Here is a 21269-nt window from a genome sequence, read left to right as displayed (position 1 = left end):
ATTAAATCGTACGAGCCATCCATTCAGGTGTGCCGTAATATGCATAACAATAAAACGTATCAACGGGCAAATTCGAATTTGTAGTTAACAATCAGTTTCGACAATGACGCGTGCACAAAAGGATTGAAAAGGGTTCGCCGGCGACGCATTCGCGAATCGAAATTTACAATCTGATAGAGCCCGACGGGGGGAGGGAGGGGTGTTTAACGGGATACAAGGACTTTTAATGCGAAAGAAATAAGTATCGGTAGCGTGCTTAGCCCGCGACTTTCGCTTAAGTAAATTCAAATTCTGTTTAAACCGATTAACAACTGCCTCTTGCAGTTAATCGAGTTCAACCGCCATCTCGTTCTGTAGGACCGTAACGATAAACGGATAATCCTTTTTCCGATGGAAAACTGAAAGCGACGAAAATCTTCCAGCGGCTGGCTAAGGAATAAAATTACGACGACGTCGAGGAAGTTGGGGATCAGGGGAAACATCGATATAAGGAGAATTTTTTTAAAAACAGCGTGGATCCAAGCATTGTCTTGCATCAAATATTAGTGGCAGGTTCGACCTGATGATCAATTATCATTATGGAAAACGAGACACAGAAGTATTTGTACCGAATTATATTACTCTCTGCACAATGTGCGATCGTAAATATATATTTATTTATTAACAATATCAATAACATACAAATAACACTATTATATCAGTTAATTAAGCGCGATCCCGTGATGCTCCATGAAACTCTGGTTTACACGGTACAACGTCGATCGTAGTACAAAATATATCTAAACATGTGTAAAAATCAAATATACGTTATGAAATCTAATACTGTAAACGTTACCATAAATATAGATTCTGCATATATCTTGCTGGAAATAAAGAAACTTAAAAGTAAAAAAGGCGATAGAATAATTCTTCTGGCCACCACCAGCTGGTTCATTTATATTTCGCTATATAAATTATTCAAATATGTCTAGACCGATCTTCGATTCTCCACCAGTAATGTTCACGCATATAAATTGTTACAGAAAGCTAATATTATACTTGCATAAATTTAGAAAAAGGATATAGTGTACGTATATGTGCGTCTGAATATTCAAAAATGTTCTTAAGGTTATGCGAGTTCAATGTTAGCCCCCTGTCAACACTTATTATTAAGTTGCTTGTGAACGCCAGAAGAATTACTTTATTATTTTCTTCCCACATGCACAAATTAAGTTTAATTAAACATAAAAGCACCTTGCGGACGGACCTCTGAACGAGATTCTAGATTCTACAGTAATCTAGAGGAAGAACATATTACGGCGTTTCGCGAACGACATCGCGATTATAAACAAGATAATGACGTTCCATGAAGGAAAAGAAAAATATAAACACTTCGATGTAAGCTTGTAGTTAAGTCGGGTATTTTTGGCCGGGATACGTTTCTGCGAAGAATTTGTGCGTTCATCGAATCAAAATGTTTTCGGGTCAGTCTAAGAGGAAGAAATATAAAATTGAACGTACCAGACCGGTGGAAATTTCATTTGAAATTGAAATGAGAAATAAGTAGTTGAAATAACATATTTCAGTCTTTTATTTCCCCTCGACGATACCGAAAAATAACTGAAATATCGACTCGATCCAGACGGTGGCTACGTTTTTCAAACATATTTGGAAGTAACGAGTATGCGTTTGTTTCAAATAAATTTTGAAATAACGAGTACACGCGTATTTCGAATAAACTTTGAAATGGGTGAGTGCTATCGTTTGTTGCAACGAATTTATTCCCCTATGTGAAAGTTTATTCGTCATTTACAGAGGGAAAGTTGATATACATATATTTCTATAGAACATAACACTTTCATTCTGTCTTTAATATCGTTGCTATTCTTTGTGCATTTATAATTTATATAAATCGTATCGAAACCTTCTTTAAAAGTTAGAGACGTTTAGATAGAGAACTTCTATGAAGTATATTTGTTACATCAATGAAATTTCAAATAATATTCAGGACCAGATCTGGTACGCGCTATTGTCTAAATTTTCAAATGTTACTCGAGCAATAATCTCACCAAACAGCGATTTATTCGCCCGCATAATCGAATCTTTTCCCATCCCTTGTGAAATATTTCCTTCTACGATTCAAAGACAAATTTTTCTCCAACTTCTGCTCCTCCATTCGAGATACCTAATCACATCAAAATTTTGCCCATCTCTGCCACTCTGTAAGAGCATAATTCACAAATTACAACGTTCGCGCGATCGCTACTTACACCAACGACACCATTTTCCATTTCCAAAGCGACTTTCCAGGTTTCAGGACGTGGTCGGACAATATTGTCGCACGATTCGCGCGTATAGTTCTCCAGACCATGACTTACGTCACTTTCAGACTCGTTTGCATACAAGATAGCGACTCGAGAACGTGTTCGCGGCGCGGCAGTTCGAAACTTCTAGCGCGACTCAGGCGATGCAAATCCCGTCGTTTCAGATCGTCGATTAAACGGAGATTAATAATTCTTAATGGTGTTGGTGAAGGAGACCCACGTGTCCTCGATGGGGGCCAGAACGGTGATGACGATGAGAGCCGCGGCGAACAGGGCGATCACAACGAAGTACACCCCGAAGATAAATTTCCTTAGCCCGGAGTGCTGTCGAACAGAATGTAGAATGAGAACGCTGGGGAAAATTCCTAGCACATCGCGCCGATTCTTATTAGCTAGAAACTTACGGGAGCATCCTGTCTCGCATCCGGATGGACCATCGAGCTACGGGAGTGGGTGTCTTTCATGGGGAATGAATTCACCCTCTGACTGGCCTGCACGTCCGAGGCGCATCCCACGAACTATAACATACGTTCATGTCCAGTCAATGCGTAACCAAATTTTTTATTTGGACCTTGTGAACAGGGTTATTACGATACTTTGTTATCTACGAGTTATGTTTCTTTTCTTCAGTCACACTTTGGAAAGTAATTCCTCTTATCCGATCTTCCTTTTTTCCACCATTCACAACATGCATCCAATTCCAAACTACCTTCGTTCATCTTTCTTGGTCTTCCATTCTTTCCATCACACACACTCGCGCAACAATTTCTCTTTTCGTCTTCTTGGTTTCTAATTTTTCACAAATTTTCTAAAATGACATCATAAAATATGATATCGGTTGCACACGTTCGATCAATCAAGCGATCAAAGTTATCACTTTAGGGACCACGGTTAAATATGCTGCAGTTATAATAAATTAATTCACCCGTCGATCGCCTTTGTCACAAGCGTAACAATATCCAACGAATAACGAAACGAAACTGTTCTGGCAGCTCGAAATCGCGTGCTCGCATAATCGCGGCCGATTTTCGACGCCAGTTCGTACGGTCGGGAGTGAAATGTTTTGAATATAATGTATAACTCACTCGTTCATTGTTATTAACGCGCACTTTCGAAGAGAATGTCTGGCTAATTGCATTGAAACGTTGCCCATTCGCGACGGAATAAATTTAGAATTGTGTTCGGTTAACGTTCAAACGTTCATTAGATCCGTTAGCTACGACATTCCGGCGGTGGACGATTTTTAACCGTGATTATTAACGACTTGAATTCAAATCCATAAATGTATATATATACATTTATGGATACATTTATTGGTATATATATATATGTGTGTGTGTGTATATGCATATATATCTCGGGTAAAAGATTTAAGCGATTCCTCCCACTTCCTATGTCCCTCTATACGTTCAATTTTTTTGTTCAATTCAACGTACTCCTCGAGATTACCATTTACAGAGAGAAATGGGACACCTCGTATGGGTAAAATATACAACCGGGCTAGGTATACGGGACTTTTGCCTTATAAATATCAAATATCGTCCTTACCGTGAGGATGAGGTGAGTCAGAATGTGGAATACCACGTAGGCGACCAGAATCCAGTCGACCCATTCCGGGAGTTTGGCCTTGTTCAGACGGACCGCGAAGAAAATTGCGATTACTGTGAAAGGAATTTCAATGCGGTGGTTAACCCACTGTCCGTGGAACGAATAAAACAATAACAAACAAAAAGAATACATGGATGTGACTCTTAAGATAGGCCACTTGGATAATCGTGGGTGGTCGACAAAGACTCGACAAAAAAAGTGTTGGCAAACGTTGGCCTCGAATGCAATAGTTGACGAATTAGAAGACACATATTGCGAGGCGGTTGACTCGAGTGTCCTCTTTCGTAGCGATCGCTATGTGAGTTTCTCTTGGCGAGAAATAAGGGAAAACCTTGCATTCTCGAGCGTGTGCGAAGTTCGATGAGAAAACGTGTCGAGGTATGCATCGAAATGGGCGCAAAACGCTTGGAACACGTGCTGTGATGAAATAAAATTGTTCTTTAGAACTGTTCGATTCTAAAGCCACGTCTACCAACACTTTCGTGCTCATTTTCGTATATAAATAAAAACAAAGTCTTTGGAACGGTATAAAATATTTCGAAGCGGAGAAATACAAATTTCATTATTTTATGAAATATACGCCGCTATACGTTCCTTCTATTGCGTTCGTCACCATTCGAATGTTTAGCCCATCTCCGACGAGTGTTATAATGGGTATCCAAAGTTCTGACCACTAATTTCAGGACAACTTACATAAAACACCGCAGAATTAGGGGGTGGAACTTACTGCCGCAAATCTGCGCCGCATTTCCAACGAACCAGTGCGCCCAATTGAATAGAGGTCTTCGAGGTGCCCCTGGATGAGGTCTCGCGGCTGCCATAAAGGGCTGAATGAAGGCTAAGAGCGTGGTGGCCACCCCCAGGGACGCGTGTATCACCTCCGAGCTCCATTCGCCCAGCTGGACGAATATTATCACGAACGCGGCTATCGTCATCGACCACGTCAGTATCATGAAGAACCTGTGCCACTTTGGTTCGAAAAAAAACATGCTATGCAATATTGATTACAGGAAAAAAAAAAATAACATGTCAAGATCGCAAACTGGGGCAGTGTTTTTTAACCATCGTGCCTGGGTATTTTATTAAATTTCTGTTTTTCATAGGTTTCAAAATAGTTGCTATTCAGTCAGTGAAACAGACAACTCTTAAAATGAATATTAAGTGGTCTTTACTGTATCTTCAATGAACATGATTAACGCCTAATATTTCATGAATAAAAAGTCAACCTGAACGAGAACCGACCTACAAGAACCTGTAAATAATTGAGACAACAAATGAACGACTGCAAAGAAGTTTCGTACACGTCCAAGGTATGAGTGTTCTCCGGAGCTATCAAAGATAAGTTCAATGTTATCCTTGGACGTAAGCCAAGTTTGTGTTCCTCCGCAAAGTGTAGACACTCGAGTTCCCGATGATATCGAGTGGGACATTGTCTTGGAAAAAAAAGAGACAAAGAAGCAAACACGATAAAAAAAAGTAAATACAAGCTACGAATAGTCCAAACGAGACATTCGATCGCAGAACAATGACGAATTAAATTAATCGTTTATCGAGCACCGCAACGATAATTCGATGCGCATTTTCGATAACAAAGTGTAATTAATGTGCCGATAATTATCTGCGCGTCTTATCGAATGAATATTCGTTTACAATTTCGTTGAAATACACCAATCAAAATCTGATTACGCAAAATAATTGATATGCGATGATCCTCGGATGAAATCGTACCTCAGCCGGTCGTTGGCTGCATCAAGTGAAAAGTTCCTTTATTCAATGTATAACAACGATGAACCTAGAAGTTTAATAATAAATATCGAAGTTAAGAAACTTTACGAGGACTCTAGCCAATTTTTCAATAGGTCTGTAAATTCGGCTGAAACATCGATCAATCCGCGAATACGTAGAAAAATAAACAAGGTCCTTCCTAAAATAAAATAAAATTCACTCGTTAGAGCGTTGAATGGCACTCGATATCCACGGTTTGGCTACCAATATGGCACGTCCGTGCGTCGACGGTTAATTTCGTGGCAACGTCGTGACGTTATCAAACTGCCCTTCTGTTCGTGGTTCCTCCGATTAACCCCGATCCCGAGCTCATGGACTCACGGACAGCCGCCATCGACCCACCAAATAGGCGGCCATCGCGCACGAACCCCGAGAACATTAGTTCTCCGTAGGGGTGATCTTCGGGATCCCGCGTTCGAGCGCGCAATTTCACGAAAAATTGGATACTTACGGCGAACCAATGGTCCTTTCCGCACAACTGCGAGTTGACCCACGTTTTCCTGTAGTATCTGGCGAGGAGGATACCGATCGACGCCGTGCCGATCCACGACGCCAGCATCAGCGCGCCGTGCAAGCGAATCAGGATGTTGCTGGCCGTCGTGTAACCTCCGACGTCGGATAACAATTTTGCACCCCCGCTGGCGTCGTAGGCAGTGTCGTGGAAGCCCACGCCGTTACCTGGACAATCAAACGCGCGCCGCTTTCGAATAGTTTGTTTATTTCGTGTTTTATTTGTTTATTTTGGAAATGGTTCACGGAGGACGAAGTTAATGTTTCTATATTTATAAGTGCTTCCATTTACTAATGCTGAACCCTCCGAACAGACTTCGCTTCGTAACACAGCCTAGATAATAAGAAAAAGTGCCCTGTAACTTTGTTCCCCTTAAATCTCAAACTTATATTCCCCAGCAATGTAAACAGCTACTTTGAACGGTGTTCGCGACGCGATTAAAGTTGCCATTCCTCGGGACGCGACATTGTTAAACAACTAGTTTCGGGTGAAACAGGAAGGAAACGTCGTTCGACGTAGCCTCGAGTGTCGCGAGTCCTTCCAAAGGAATTTAATAGGAGAAGGAACGGTTACGCACTCTTTAGAGATTTGCCAGCGGCCACCAGTAGGTTGTACGGCGTGTTCACGAGGTCGTACTCGCGGCCTTCGACGACGGTTGTTTTCTCTCTCCAAAATTTACAGGAAATCACGTCATCCTTGATGGAGCTCGACTCCAACTGAACGGCACCATCCTGCTGCAAGGGAAATCGCAAATAGACCAAGGTCGCGTGGGCCTCTCGCAAACCGCGGATCGACGCAATCGCTTCCAACGAGGGATCGATTGGTAACAATGTTACACACTAGCGAAAGTCGACCATCACCGCAGGGTTCGTTGAATCGTATTAATTTCACCTGCTCGCGTAACGATGGCCTCGATATGCCGCGACAGAGATGGGCGACATTTTATCGCAATAACCAAGAAATTTTATTTGAAAAAGAATCTCGCCCAGCTCTGCGATATTCGTGTATCATTTTTCCCCTGTTTGAAGAACCTAATTACCAGCGAATCGACAACACGGGGAACATCGATTCCGGTGTGCTTGTTACGCTGATCATAAATTTGAACACGGCTGTATTTAGATTCTCCGTAACAAAACGGCTGGAGATAATACCGCGACTTAATTAAACTTCGTTGGAATACGCAAGGACGAACAATGCCTGCCCGTGGTATATCAACGAATCCAATAATATTCTGTTTGTTATCATCGAACAATAAACGAACAAAACTCGCGATTCCAACTGTTCATCGTCTCGCGGAAACGAAAATGATATTCCGATCGGTGGAGAACGTTGAAATAGGAGGGTACGAACCATGGGTTTCCTCGTATTACGTTTTCCAGAGTTCCAAGACATGTGTAAGCCAATTTCTCCTCTTTCGTTCGTGCACTCGACCACGCTGTCGTCGCCCTGCACGAGAGACAAAAGATTAAACAATCGTCGACGCTGGGTTTATTGAAATTACAAGCCACCTACGCGGATTACAGGTTGCGCTTCTACTCTAAACCCACAAATTCGATTAGCGCGATCGTTGCAAAACATTTCTCAGAAGCTAAGTTACGTGCAACGTCCGAATAAATGAGGCTACTCGAGTTTACACATGGGAAAGTATTAGTTTCTTGATAGTTTGTCCAAGTTCGAAGTCTTGAAAATATTGCGTTAAAAGCGCTAAAAGCATTTTAAGCATTTCGAGCCGAAGTATCCATAAATTCTAATATCGAATGTCAAAAGCTTTAGGAGATCAACCTGTATATCCACTTATGTTGAAAGAATGATTTATACGTTTCGTGATGTTCGATGAGTGTTTTTTTTTTATATATATATAAGGAAACAATTACCATTTTACTGTCGTCGGACAAACCAACGGCGACATACATGCTGTCACGTGCTTGCAGCTCGAAGAGATAGCGGTCGCCACGAACAAGCACGGTGACCACTGCTATGCAATTTTTGGCCTCCACGCAACCTGCTGGTGTACCAAAGCAATTCTTCGTTTTGCCGCACTCGGCGTACAAAGAATCGTCTCCATCCTTTGGCTGAAACCCAAGTTCGTTCAAGGATGAGACTCCGTCCATACGATTCTCAATTAAATAGTTCGTCACAAAGAACTATCCCCCTGTTTCTAATAAATATTCTAGCTTCGTTCAAGTAAAAAAAGTATTGGCACTTTAAAAGATACATATTCGACGTAACCTTCATTAGTATGTTGTCATACACTCGCTGATACGACGTTATCAATAATTACCATGCACGGTAAATATTATTCATATTTCGAAAACATAATTCTAAGCTTTCGTGTGATTCATAGCCTCTTTACTCGATACTCTTCAAATATTCTCTCAAAATACACGATTAATCAACGCGTATATTTTATTTACGAGGAGGCTTGAAGCTTCGATTAACCAAGCAACAAAAATTTAAAGAAAAGACAAAGTTACAATCGAGTCACTCCACTTTCCATCATCGAAACAAAGATCTGTGTTACTTGGGTGTTAGCAAGCGCATGGATGATCGTTCACATCGAATTGCGTTTATTGTCAAACGTACATCAGACTTAAGGAACTCGCGCGAGATTTCTCGGAGATTTATTTTCATCGAAAATACCAAGATATCCCCGACGCAAGAAGTCCTATTTCCCGATGTATGCGTCCGTGTGCATAACCAGCTTGCGTCGAAGCAGCTTAATGGAGTAGTTCAGACCTACTCGGGAAACTCCTCAATAAAGTTTCCAAGTGAGAAACCGAGGGACGGGGATTCGTTCGCGCGATGGCGTTTCTCACGATGATCTTGTTTCGAAAGTGGACCGGTTAATGAGGACGATACGCAAAAAAGACGTCGACCTGTATCTTTTCATTCATCATGCGACGTAGTTGACACCCAGTAAAACCTTCGTCGAGGAACAGACATGATTTTTATATGAATAAAAATGTCGGATAACGAAGGGAAGATAAAGTGAAAAGAATATTCTTCTTGCACGGTCGGTGTTGACTATAGAAATTACAGTGCTTGTTAAAAATACTGTTTGTTGAATATTTATACGGATTGAAAATTCGGTAGTATGTTGCTCCAGTATAATAAATTATGTCGTTCTTTCTTTTTTTTAAGATAGACTTTTGAAAGTGAGTCTACTGCTCATTTGTGAGTTAAATAAAAAATAGTTCGAACGCGATGCAATTGCGATCTATTTTTATTAGACCAGAAAGAGCAAGTGTTTCGTGTATCATTCGTTAAATAAAAATGACAATTCTCGCGTAATGAACCATTCGAATGGATTGCTACGTACAGTGTTCCATTCGTCACCGATTAACAGTTTTTCTACCTCTACTCTAGACAATGCAGTTCACGTCATTTGAAACGGAGTATGAACAATGTAACTACGTTTAAATAAACATGCCCCTGCCGGCTTATCTCCTCTGAATGGTTAATTACAGGCAGGGGAAGACGGTGGCCGTTGTCTTAACAGGAAGAGTATGATGACCAGCCTTCAACTTAGACACACCTCGGGAAACAGAGTAATTATGGTGCAGCGAGCGCTGGATGCCATTATTGGACTTGTAGTTAGCGATGGGATCAAGCATATTTAAGCATATTGCAAGCATTATCATTAGTCCTTGTGAGAAGATCAAGTATGCGTTCACCGACCTTACGGCGAACCTCAGATTTTTACTTTTTATTTTATATAAATTCATAAAGTCACAATACGCTATTCATTGTTATATTACGAAGAATAAAATAAGATGATAGTTCTGAATAACTAACTAATCTCTACTTATATTTGTATACTATAATTATCGCCTCCTAAATAGTGCAATTGTACATCATCTAGACAACCAATCACAACCACTGCTATTATTTTTCCCCCAAACGTAATTTTCCTGCGCTACTCGCAATACGTCCCTCTCTCTCTATATCGCTGCTCACACTGCACGCTCCTGCGCCGTTCATTTGCATTAAACTAGAATCCACGAATTTTACATATCTCAGAAGTAACAGCATTCATAACTGGTGTTTCTCATCCCGTAAAGATAAGACGAACATAAGTTCCGCGGTTAATGATTGCGAAAGACGTAGGAGGGAATTGTCGAGAAGATGAAATCTCGATGGCCAGTGTTTCCCCTAGTTTCGACTCGCGTACACCGTCGATTGGGGAAAATTATTGAGAAAACATTTTACGCTCGTGCAAAGAAAGTTTATACTGGTCTGAAGAACACGTACGAGTTGTTATTTACGAAAGCTTCCGTACTAACGACCGCCAGCGCACTCGTGAAATCCGGTAACGATTTTTTCAATAAACCCTAACGGGCGTTCCAACAAGTTTAGTTGCCGCGATTACGCTGCCAGGTTAAATACCAGTGGCAATTAAATCTGATAGTCGCGATTCGGGTCGAGTTAAGAGTTTCGTATGGAACAGGAACGATTCGTCGACAAATAAGACTTTACACGTCATTATTTACGATTACTTATGGTTATGGCATGCGAGCAAACCTGCGAATCGTTACACAATGTGTGCCTTAGCATAATTGTAGATGATCCTCCGTGATTTATCGCGTTAATTATTGCGAAAGACTTTTAAGAAGCTGACGAAGATGAGATCACACTCCTTGATAGTTTTTTTTCCATTTCAATGTATTATACTTGCAATGATGCTCGAGGTAAACCGTCAAGGTGAAGACGGAATGCTAAGAATTCCAGGAAATTCTGATAAATACTTCGCTTAAAAAAATTTCGAAACATCAAAGAGAACTATACACGTGTCAAATGAAATTGATTATAATTCATTCGGCATTTAAATAAACTCACAAAATATATTGAATGGAATAACTAAATACGAAGCATCGGTTTGCTAGTGTGATACTTTCCGCTTGGATAACTGTGTTACCAGCATTCTATTAACAGCACAACAAAATAAACAAGCAGATAGAATTTCAGCGAAAAATAGAAATCAGTTGCTCGTGACTTGTCGCGCAACTATCCCACTTATGTAAATATATAAAGCTTGTACCAGGCCAGGAAGGAATATAAATAATTTCACGCAAGCCATCGCTTTAATAAAAAAAAAAAAAAAAAAAAAAAAAATTCTGGGAAAAATGAGTCTGACGCTTTCAAAAATTACAGCTACGCTTTGATCCAGCGATAGGCGAACGGCGAAAGTACGTAAACCATAACACTGAAAGCGTGTACCAAGCCATCAAAAATTATGCATTTCCAGTTAACTGCATAGCGTGCGCATGTGTACATGCATAATACATGCGACTGTGCATCGCGAGGCAATATTCGTTAAAATATGAACTTACTTTCGACTCATAAATATTCTAACAACCATTTATCAACGTATCCTACGAACAATCGCAGGTGAATTTTCCCCTGTTTATTACTTCTCATCAATGAAATCACCAATTATCAAACCTCAATTTTACTTTGTCTGTCTTCCACTCTACTTGCAATTTTTCAATCAAATTTCTCGATTGTCCCTCGATTTCACTTTGTCTGTCTTCGTAGCACGGCCGATCACCGCCGTGGCTATGATTATCGGGTGTGAAAAGCACGTTTGCTTCGTGATCATCGGTCGGGACGTAACCGGGGAATACTTACCTCGTAATGGACGGTCGGATTGTAATAGGGTGTCGTCGTGGTTCTGCTCGTGGTGGACGTTGTGGACGAAGTCAACACTTCGATGGATCGTTTGTTAACGTTGAGCCTTGGCGATTCCACGCCGACCCAATACGTATTATAGTCCTGGGCGAAGGTGGATCTACGAGAAGAAATCAGAGCCACGGATCAGTGAACGCAAGAGTCACGGGTTAATCTGCTCGGTGAAAGGGAAATGGGAACTTCAGCGTCAGACGCGAACCAACTGCTGGAAATGGTGGAAATGCATCATACGAAGCCAGTCTACATAGTCAAGGATGAATGTTTGTGCGTTGAATGTTCGATATTTGATGTGCATCGAGAAGAAAATCTTGACTAAAAAGTGTCTAAACTAGGGAACTGGAGAAAATGCGTTAGGCTGAACGCACACTGGCGCGACCGATTTGAACTTTGCGCTCTTTGTTTTACCTAATCCACTATCTTTGTTTTACCTAAATCCACGGTCACGTGCAACTAGTTTCAGAGTGGTTCGAAACTGATAAGTTGCGCCCGTGTGCGATTGGCCTTAGTGTTTTCTTCGATGCAAATAACACCTATAAATTAAAGAAACTTCACATGAAAAACTCTCAGGCTAACCATTTCAACGCTACAAAATGCAAATACTATGCTGTCCTATCGTTGCATCGTCCAGTGTATGAATTATAGCCCTCCTATTCGTCGTGATGCAACCCATCGGCGTCCAGGCGTGGGAACAAAAGATAACAATGTCGAGAACGAACGATCCGCGGAGCAACGTTGAAAAATCTGTTTCGATTGACCGGGGGGAGAGGGAAAGTTCGAATCCCGGCGCAAGTCGAAGAACAATTTACGTCGAACCGGTTATTTATGGTTATCGGCGCGAAGTTGGTGAAGTTTTAATAGGTTGGGGCCCCCAGCGTCCGTATTAATTGACCGTTCAGGAATAACTGTGCCACACGGCGGCGATTATGAGCGGAAAAGTTTATAACGAATGTCCCCGGCGTTTCTCGCACCGTTACGCGCTTTATACCGTATTCCGTGCACGGGGCTGTGTAAACCCCTGCCACGCGCTACGCTACTAATCGTAATTCATATGCCGACAGATCGCCGCGCGTTTACGCGCGCGTGCCATATCCACGCTGCTCCCGAGACCGAGTTCCGACCCAGAAATTAAACGTCCAATTAATCGTGACCGCGACTCGCCGCTGGATACACGCTTTCGGATGTTTCTTTAACTATTTTAAGCCGGTAAGTGACCGAGAACTTTTCTATTATAAAACATTAAGTAGTAGATGCTTATGTTTTTTTCTTTTAGAATACGAAATGGAACATAATCATTTACTCGGATAATATGCATAAATGTTCTTCGTATAAAAGATACACCCTGAACTAAAAATCAACAGCTTTGACTACTGCGTAAACCTCGATCTATGCTGCAATCCAGATAAAAACTCATGCCGTGCTATGACTTACGCGACGACACAGGATTCACGGCATCCGCACGATGGAAAAAGTATGCTTCAAGGATTCCTATATCATGCATCGCGTTTGTAAACCGTGCTCTCCCATATTCATGCAATTACTACCGAAAACATTTCCACGGGATAAAGTAAATTTCATTTCGTAGAGACTGACACTTCAAAGAATCTTTTATTCCCTGGGAGAAAGGAAGAATAGCTAATGCTTACGACCTACTTTTTTCCATAATTAAAAATGCCGCAACCTCAGCTTAATACAATTTCTTCCAGTTTGATAAAATGGAGAAGAATAGAGGGAATTTTACGAAATTTTTCTATATCCAAGCGATTCCATGTTCGATCAATTTTGAGAATATTTCAGTGATTCACCCCTTCGGATTAATCACAGCCCAAGAAGCATTTGTATAATCGTCTTTAATTCCCTAAAATTTGTGATTCTCTGAATATCTCTTAATTACCTCTGAATCGTCTCTGGATCGATACTACTCGCTTAAATCCTCGAAGAACAGCGGGAAAATGAGACGCTGGAGAATATTGATACATCTTCGAATAATGAACTTGTTGCTCGTCCAATGAGAAGACGGATCTCTTCTTGAGGGAATAAAGCAATTTCACGCGATGGAGATATAAATTATATAACGAATTCATCACTGGTCAAACCGTTGTAATTGATAATAACAGTGTTCGCGAGACGAGGGAACTGTGCGAGTTTAAAGCGGTACTGAAACTGGAAGACCTTTACATCCAACAGGTCGTGACAGGCTGACACGGATTATGAGCGAATTTAATGTGAAAGTACGCCCGCGCTTGATTTTCGTGACTCGATTCACCCTGCTTCCGCATTCCTATCAGTTATTCCCCTTACACGCCCAACAACTGTGTCGTCATGGTGCATTTGCTGGAGCATGAACTACCAAATCAACACGGATCTACTTTAATCCCAGGCCCACTCAACAGAATCAGATTCCTTACTTCACGAATTTACTTCGAATTTAATACGCAGTCTTTAATGGACATAGTGACATAATATATTTATTAGAAATTATTTTGGGCTATGGGGGATTGGATCTAAAATTATTGATACGTGAATTTAAATTGTGACTTTAGGGGGTCACCTTTCAACAGAGAAATTATTTCTTGTTTAGCTAATACTTTGGTCAACTTCTGCAAGGGTTTTTTTTTAACGGGCTCCTGACATTTTATGCAATACAGGATTAACACGTTTCGTTCAACTTCAATTTCGTGTGACTTTCCAATTGCGTCCAGTGTTGCATAATATTTATAAACCCGCAAATGTAAGTATTATCGCGAAGACCGAGTCATGCATGAGCGGAGACAATTATTTATGGACGTGTGCAAGTTCCTATTCAGCACTTTCTAGTCATTTTTTAATGGATTTTATACATTTGGAATATTACGTAAAGTTAATTACGATCCAAAAGAGAATTCCTATATTGAAATGCAACCATTCGTTGTTGCAATATTAATAAAAAATATTTATTGGAACTTAATTTGATACGAAAGAAAACATAATTGATCAGAGTGCAACTACTCCAATTGCTTACCTGAAGACAATGGTGCCCTCGTAGTCAGCAGGTGCCTCCCAATCGAATTCTAGATTATGCTTCTTGGTCGTGTTGGTATGAGTCACCGCGTTCTTAACAAAAACGAGGAAAACATTTAATAGGCTGGCAAAACGCAGCCTCACGGCCTTCGTGAAACGCGCGACACGTGAATCACTAACCTCAGCACCTCAGCCTTGAGGTCCTTAACTATGATCATAAGGATTTTCTACTATGGGGACGCCTATACGGATTTATCAGACTTTCCAATCGTCGACTGAGGGACGTCGTTAGTCTCGCGAAGGCATACTTTACGCGTTTGCTAGCGTGTATTACATCTAGCTCTGCCGTAAGTTCCGTTACAGGGATTGGCTACTGTCCTGTTACAGATACCGGGCTTACTTTTAGTAAGCCAACCGTAATAAAGACAAAGGTAAATTAAAAAGACGCGTGGCTCCGCGGGGAAATATTGGATGCTTTAATTAATCCAATATTGAACATTCAGGAATGCGTTCGTTACTCTGGAGTATTACTTAATGAAATAAAATACCATTCGAGAGGAACTTGAGATCATTTAACGACTGTTCCTTGTATTTTTCTTTACGACAGCCCGATATGCCTGCAACGGAACTTACGGATCTTGGTGCTTTTGGATTAGCTATAACAACATCGGATGTTGAAGAAGTCCAACCACAAAATGCCCTCACCTTCACACCTGGCGTGCACTCGATGGTTCGTGCTGTGTCAGGTAAGTTCGCGAATTCCCCGACGAATTCACTAGTCACGGAGTCACGCGCGAGTATCATGAAGCCCTCGTAGGCGAGACCTTGAGGACTTCCCAGAATTAAGCGGACTCTGCCTTGTCCTGCAGCCGGTAAAACTTGGTAAGGAGGAGGGTAAGTTTCCTGGTTCGCGCTCCCAGGATGACGAGGCACGAGATCCTCGCATGCACTCGTTGGCGCTCCATTGGGTAAACACAACACGCTCGTCGCGAGCAAGCTCAGGATTAACAGCGACCTCTTCATTTCTGCAACAAATTACGCGCGACTATTAGCAATGGTCCTCAAAGTTGTCCATTTATAAACGTTTCCACTGGCTGGATGCTGTCGAGATCTTCTTCTCGGAGTTAAATGAGATCCTAGACATTTTTAATTAGGAAAATTCTGTACACTTACTTCGAGGATAATCAGTCAGGCTCAAGTATCGGTTTTCTTCTTAGATATGTTCTCCTTGCTTCAGAAAATGATTGCAGGCTCAAATGTCGTACAATTATTAATTAAGATGTACCCTTCGCTCGTGGAGATTATTACCAGACTTATCTACTGGAAGAATATCGATCACGGTAGGCGATGGTAGTGTGTGTGATCGTAATCAGTTAAACTCGGATAATATTATGAATAAATAAAAATCCTTTTATACGTCACACCATCCCACGAAGGGTTCAATTATACACGGAGACCTGGAAAGGTGTAAGACCTCCCTTCTAAAATGAATACTCGAATAGACTGAAATGAATTTATAATCTTCAATCCTTTCCCCACGTTTTACTTAAAAAATTCCCTAGCAACGAAGCCCAGCCAGTCAGTAAAAACACAGCCAGTCGAGGTCGCTCTTCTTTCGGACGCAGGTCGCCATAGACTCTGTTGAGACTAGTCTCCCCGCAAGAACCGATCCCACCGACGATCTGTCCTTATACGAGCCTGACACGCATTATTCAATCTGCTTTTTACGATCGCCAAGAGCCGAGGAATAATTGCGAGGAAGACGCTACGTTGCCGCGGACGTCGCTCCAATTCTTGGAACATCTACATGTATAATAGAGCAGGACGTCGCGGGGAGTTTACAACGAGAGCTCGTGGCTTCTTTCGCTACGGAGGATTCTGTGACTTACGCGTCTGCTTTTCCGCGTGGATACGTCACTTGCACCCATTGAACTGTTTAACGTAGGAATGCGGGGCATTAGTCACCGTTGCATGCGGGGCACACGGTTCCCTCTTATTCCCGTTTTTTCCTCAAACTGGTTCGCGGAACCGCTTCAATTTTACGTTTGCACTTCCTGGTGGCGTACAGGAGCTTCGCGCGTAATAAATTTCTGACTTCTTCTTCCTAGAGCGACTTCGGAAGGCTCCATTCGTCTGCGTTTCCCAGCAGGAAAAGAAATAAAATAAAATTGAACGAAGAAATGGAGAAAGTTAGAGCAAGGTTGCATATCTCTGTTCGTTTTGGATGGAGAATTTCGAAACACTCCAGAGGAATATTAACATAGACGTACTTCATAATTCATAATATCGAGCCATCTACTGATTAAACTTCCTTGGAATTCATTTCATTTGATCGCAGTGTCCCCGTTGAATATTTTTCAAACAGTAATAAATATAATAATTCAATACGATATAATTAATATAAACCCTCTAGTCTCTCATAAGTTTTGTTTTGGATGTGCTTCAACGGAAAACAATAATCTCGAGTTTTCCAAGAACCCACGGCGTATTTTCTACCTAAACAGGAATACTCGAGATGCAGATACTCGCATCGAATCCTCTTAGAACATCTCGTTTTCGGTGTAAGGTGTTCTTCCCCGACTCATGATCGTTGCCGCACGCTAAGCGGCTTTGTCGCCTACGATGCCGATGATTCAAGGCGCGTATACGAGCAACGCGTGCACGGAGAGCGAATGACTTAGTGGCTGCACGAGTCGTGCGCAACCCGTACACACGCAAAGGAGGCTGACTTTTACCTATCGAGTCCTGTTGGTCGACCCACGGGATTTCTATACCCGAGCATTCCTAAACGATACCGAAACACCTCGTCGTCCGTTATGTAACCGTTTAAAACGCGACCCTGGTCGTCGCTTCGCGGCGATAAATTGCTCCATTGTGGGCACAACGATTGTAATAAATAATGCGATTCGAGGGGGGGAAAGAATACAAATGAATATGTAGTTTCACGCTCGTTGGGAATATAATACCTGGTTTCTTTCTACTCTTCGATCGCATGGATATATCGAGTTGCTTCGTAGACCTCTGCTGCCATTTTCTATTTATATTCTTCTAAAGATGAATATTGCACTTTTTAGTTTGTAAGGCCAGGTGAAAGTATCTTGTTTTTAGGACTTAAAGAAGGAACACGATGTTTCCTAACGTCAATTTCCCTCGCTTTTCATTTTGAGGCTCTCCACTGCCTTCTCGGAATCGATCAAGTATCTTATTTACCAAGTATCTTACTCCACTGTTCTAAATACTTCCACTGCCACAAAAACAAAAACTTCAGAATCCACGCAACAATAGAATCCTTCAATGAATGATTCCGCGAAATACTTCCCACGCGAGGAATCACCTAACAAAAACGTTCGATACCATCGTTGCCCCGTTAGTGGCTTTCAGCGTCTACACTCGCGGCACGCTGAAAACACGGGAACACTTTTTACCCCGCTTCCTGCTCGTTAGGTAGAAATCGCAATGGCCGCCGCGCGTCATTGAAAACCGCGGCGAAAACGTGGAATCGACGGAAACAATCGCGTTTCTTTCATCCAAGCGAATTCCATAAATAATTTCATGGTTCTGGGATCCGGTTCGTCGCATCCGAGTCAAGGTCGGCGTTATGCATTTTTATTGCGTCTCGTTTACACGGTTGCAACGAGCTGCGACATCGCGCTCACCCGCCCGGAGCAAGTTGGGAATAAAAAGGAGCGGCATTCGAAGCACGCGCGACTAGATGCGCGTTACGTTTTCCGTGTCCCCGTGGGCTTAGCACCGATAACATGGATTCAGTGGGCCGCACACCAGCGGCATTCGTCAGACCCGACAAGTTCCCGAACATGCGCCAACCGACACCGACGACCCAGAAACACGGCCAAGCTGGCTGCGTGCGATCCGAGGACCTGGGAGAAACGATTTCAGGGAACCGTGGACAGAGCACGTGGAAATTTTACGCTCGTGCTGCAGGATACGGAAGATTCTGGATACGTCTAATCGGATATCAAAGATGGACGTTAGGTTTGTTGGATGCAGCGTAAACGACTTCGAACTAAACGGTTCTACACCCGTAAGGTATAACGTAAACAACGTTATAAACGTAGGATACAATAGAAGTGACTCAAGCTCATCGATATGAATACCGATGACTTGGAGATTCATGATATGCAATACAGGCAATCACAGGCCGGTAGAATTTCATACAGGGAGACTCGCTTTAGTCAGACGCAATGGCTGGTGACTGTGAACTTGTACAACTCGATACTAGATATCGCTAGACTGATAAAATTCGATGCAAAGAACACTATGCAGATTATCTACACTAGCAGAACGTAATGCAGACGACCTTAAACAGATGAAATTATTCGCTGAAATCTCGTCGCAATATAAGTCTACTACGAATCCATGCAACTACGGAAAATTGCAGACTCCTGAGAGTCGATTTCCCCCCCGCAGGCTATATAAGAGACCCCATAACCGCGAAACACAATGTAGACAATCTCACACGTGTTCTGTAGAACGCAGCGCAACCTCAGGCTCATAGTATTCCGAGTAACTCCGAGCTCATTGAACACGATGGTACTTGATGCTACTCTCGAAAGCAAACCTTGCTCGCTGCATTCTGCTAACAAGTGAAAGAGTCACTTTGCAACAAGCGTGCCTGTCGTTACAAATGAAAACTGATCGAGGGATCGATAAGGCCTGCAACGTATGATAAGAGTTTCCTGGCTATTAGATTGGTTACCTCGGTATTTGCAGAAATTCCCTGGCTCGTGTTCTCGCAACTCTCGAGGTTCCTGTGGTACTCGATGGAGTTTTACCCGAGGCAAATGGATCCTAATACAATTCCAGTTTCAGTAGAATTGAATATAATGGATCTAGTAAACTCAACCCAGACCTCACATCCGATATGGATTATTTAAACTACCGAGACTTCCGAAACTAAGTTCCCAAGTCCACCACGAATACTACGTCCGATACAGCTCTCAAACTGAAAACTCCGCCTTTCCATTCCCCTAACTCTGCCAAGTTCAAAAATCCACCAGAAAACACGAAAGTCCGGTCGAAAAAAAAGACAACAGCGGTGAACGCGTCCAGGTAGCTGGAAACCAGAACCAGATTCGGCAATAATTCAGAACGGAACGTCGAAAAGCCGAGCAACTCCGAACATTTTAACGATCGCGGTCGGTCGTTCGTAGGAGGCAGGAAAAATGCGTGTGCAGGCACGACAATAGCATTAAACGAGGACGTTGTTCCGCGGTTGGTTCTCGTCGCAACGTAGGAACCGCCGGATGAAAATCCATTCATTAAAATAACGTTTGAATGACAGATGAAGAGTTAAGAAGCACGGTAATCACGTTTCGCCTCCTATTATCATGTATCATTACAACATTGTTCGAAAGGAACGAGCACAAGGCTTCCCCGCATCGTGTTTTGCGGTTTATTCTCCCAGAGCCGTTGCTCGCTGCATCGATCTATGAATCGTGGTCGCATCCGTGCAACGGAGACTTCCAGCCATGGTCGCTGGGTTAATCCACAAAGTCGTGCTGCGGCCGATTGATCCAGCGCGCTGGATAACGCCCTCGTTCGATCTTCCCAACGACAGGGATCTCTAATTTAGGTGCAAAATGGTAATACTATTTTCAGTATCTCTTAACTCTCATACCTGTGTGGACCTGCTAGCCCCCTTATAGCTCGGGCACCTCGGGATCGCTGAACCCGTACCGTAGCCACGATTAAACATAGCTACGGCCCCTGAGGAATAAATATCCGTAGAGTAGTATCCCTAGTGGATCAAGAAGCAAAACCTCGCACTACGATCGAGTTTAATTCCCCCCCACCAATCGAGCCAAACAATGTTTCACCTGTCTCCAAATATAGACTAAGCAGGAAACAAGTATCGAACAGGAATGAATCATAGAGACAGCGAGTTGCTATAACGACCCAGGTGTCCTGGATGCACAAAAGGGTCGAGTAGGATGAAACTTTCAATTCCCCCCAACCTTTTGAAATATTCGTCAAAAGGCGGACATTTTCTGCACGTGCCACGGAAGTTTCGCAGCACACCCAAGTTTCGAAGAGGAAGATCGAAACAAAGACATATAGTTCCGCGGTTTGAGGTATACGATCATCCACCCACGCATGAATTATACATGACGGGACAGCGTATGAGTCAGCCATGCGACACATTGCGCGTCGCTTGTGTAAATAAACCAACGTTATCGCGTCGCCTGTCTTCCCTCTGATTTTAATTACCAAGGTGAACACAACACGGAGTCGAAAAGTTCTAGGAAACGGCGACTACATGCCTGCGAACCCGACTCTGTTTTGGAGTCCAATCGACAACGTAATATTTTCTTTTTTTTTTTTATAGAAATTACGAAATGGAAAAATCAGAGCTTGGA

At 42.3% G+C, this 21269-nt stretch overlaps 1 protein-coding gene and 1 long non-coding RNA gene across 3 annotated transcripts in view; one reads left to right on the top strand and one right to left on the bottom strand.

Moving 5' to 3' along the window:
• Positions 1-634: 634 nt before the first annotated feature.
• The window catches only part of LOC128879682 (putative ferric-chelate reductase 1 homolog), a 24734-nt gene continuing 4099 nt past the window's right edge, over positions 635-21269 (bottom strand). The window contains exons 2-13 of one of the 2 annotated variants that reach the window (XM_054129063.1): positions 16066-16209; positions 15598-15917; positions 14894-14985; positions 11836-11995; positions 8082-8279; positions 7558-7653; positions 6785-6941; positions 6148-6374; positions 4639-4879; positions 3852-3964; positions 2708-2821; positions 635-2627 (exon numbers count right to left, since the gene is read on the bottom strand). In XM_054129063.1, coding sequence (XP_053985038.1) covers positions 2487-2627; positions 2708-2821; positions 3852-3964; positions 4639-4879; positions 6148-6374; positions 6785-6941; positions 7558-7653; positions 8082-8279; positions 11836-11995; positions 14894-14985; positions 15598-15915 — 1857 coding nt within the window. In that variant the 5' untranslated portion in view covers positions 15916-15917; positions 16066-16209 and the 3' untranslated portion in view covers positions 635-2486. The remainder of the gene's footprint in view (positions 2628-2707; positions 2822-3851; positions 3965-4638; positions 4880-6147; positions 6375-6784; positions 6942-7557; positions 7654-8081; positions 8280-11835; positions 11996-14893; positions 14986-15597; positions 15918-16065; positions 16210-21269) is intronic. The other variant, XM_054129062.1, reaches the window with a different exon arrangement.
• LOC128879695 (uncharacterized) lies at positions 12010-13522 on the top strand. The gene is made up of 3 exons (XR_008457677.1): positions 12010-12159; positions 12954-13098; positions 13166-13522. It is a non-coding gene; the product is annotated as an uncharacterized LOC128879695 (long non-coding RNA).

Source organism: Hylaeus volcanicus, chromosome 7, assembly GCF_026283585.1.
Source record: "Hylaeus volcanicus isolate JK05 chromosome 7, UHH_iyHylVolc1.0_haploid, whole genome shotgun sequence".
Classification (NCBI taxonomy): domain Eukaryota; kingdom Metazoa; phylum Arthropoda; class Insecta; order Hymenoptera; family Colletidae; genus Hylaeus; species Hylaeus volcanicus.
The sequence above is the reverse complement of the archived record's forward strand: the minus strand, read 5'-3'. Positions and strand labels throughout refer to the sequence as shown.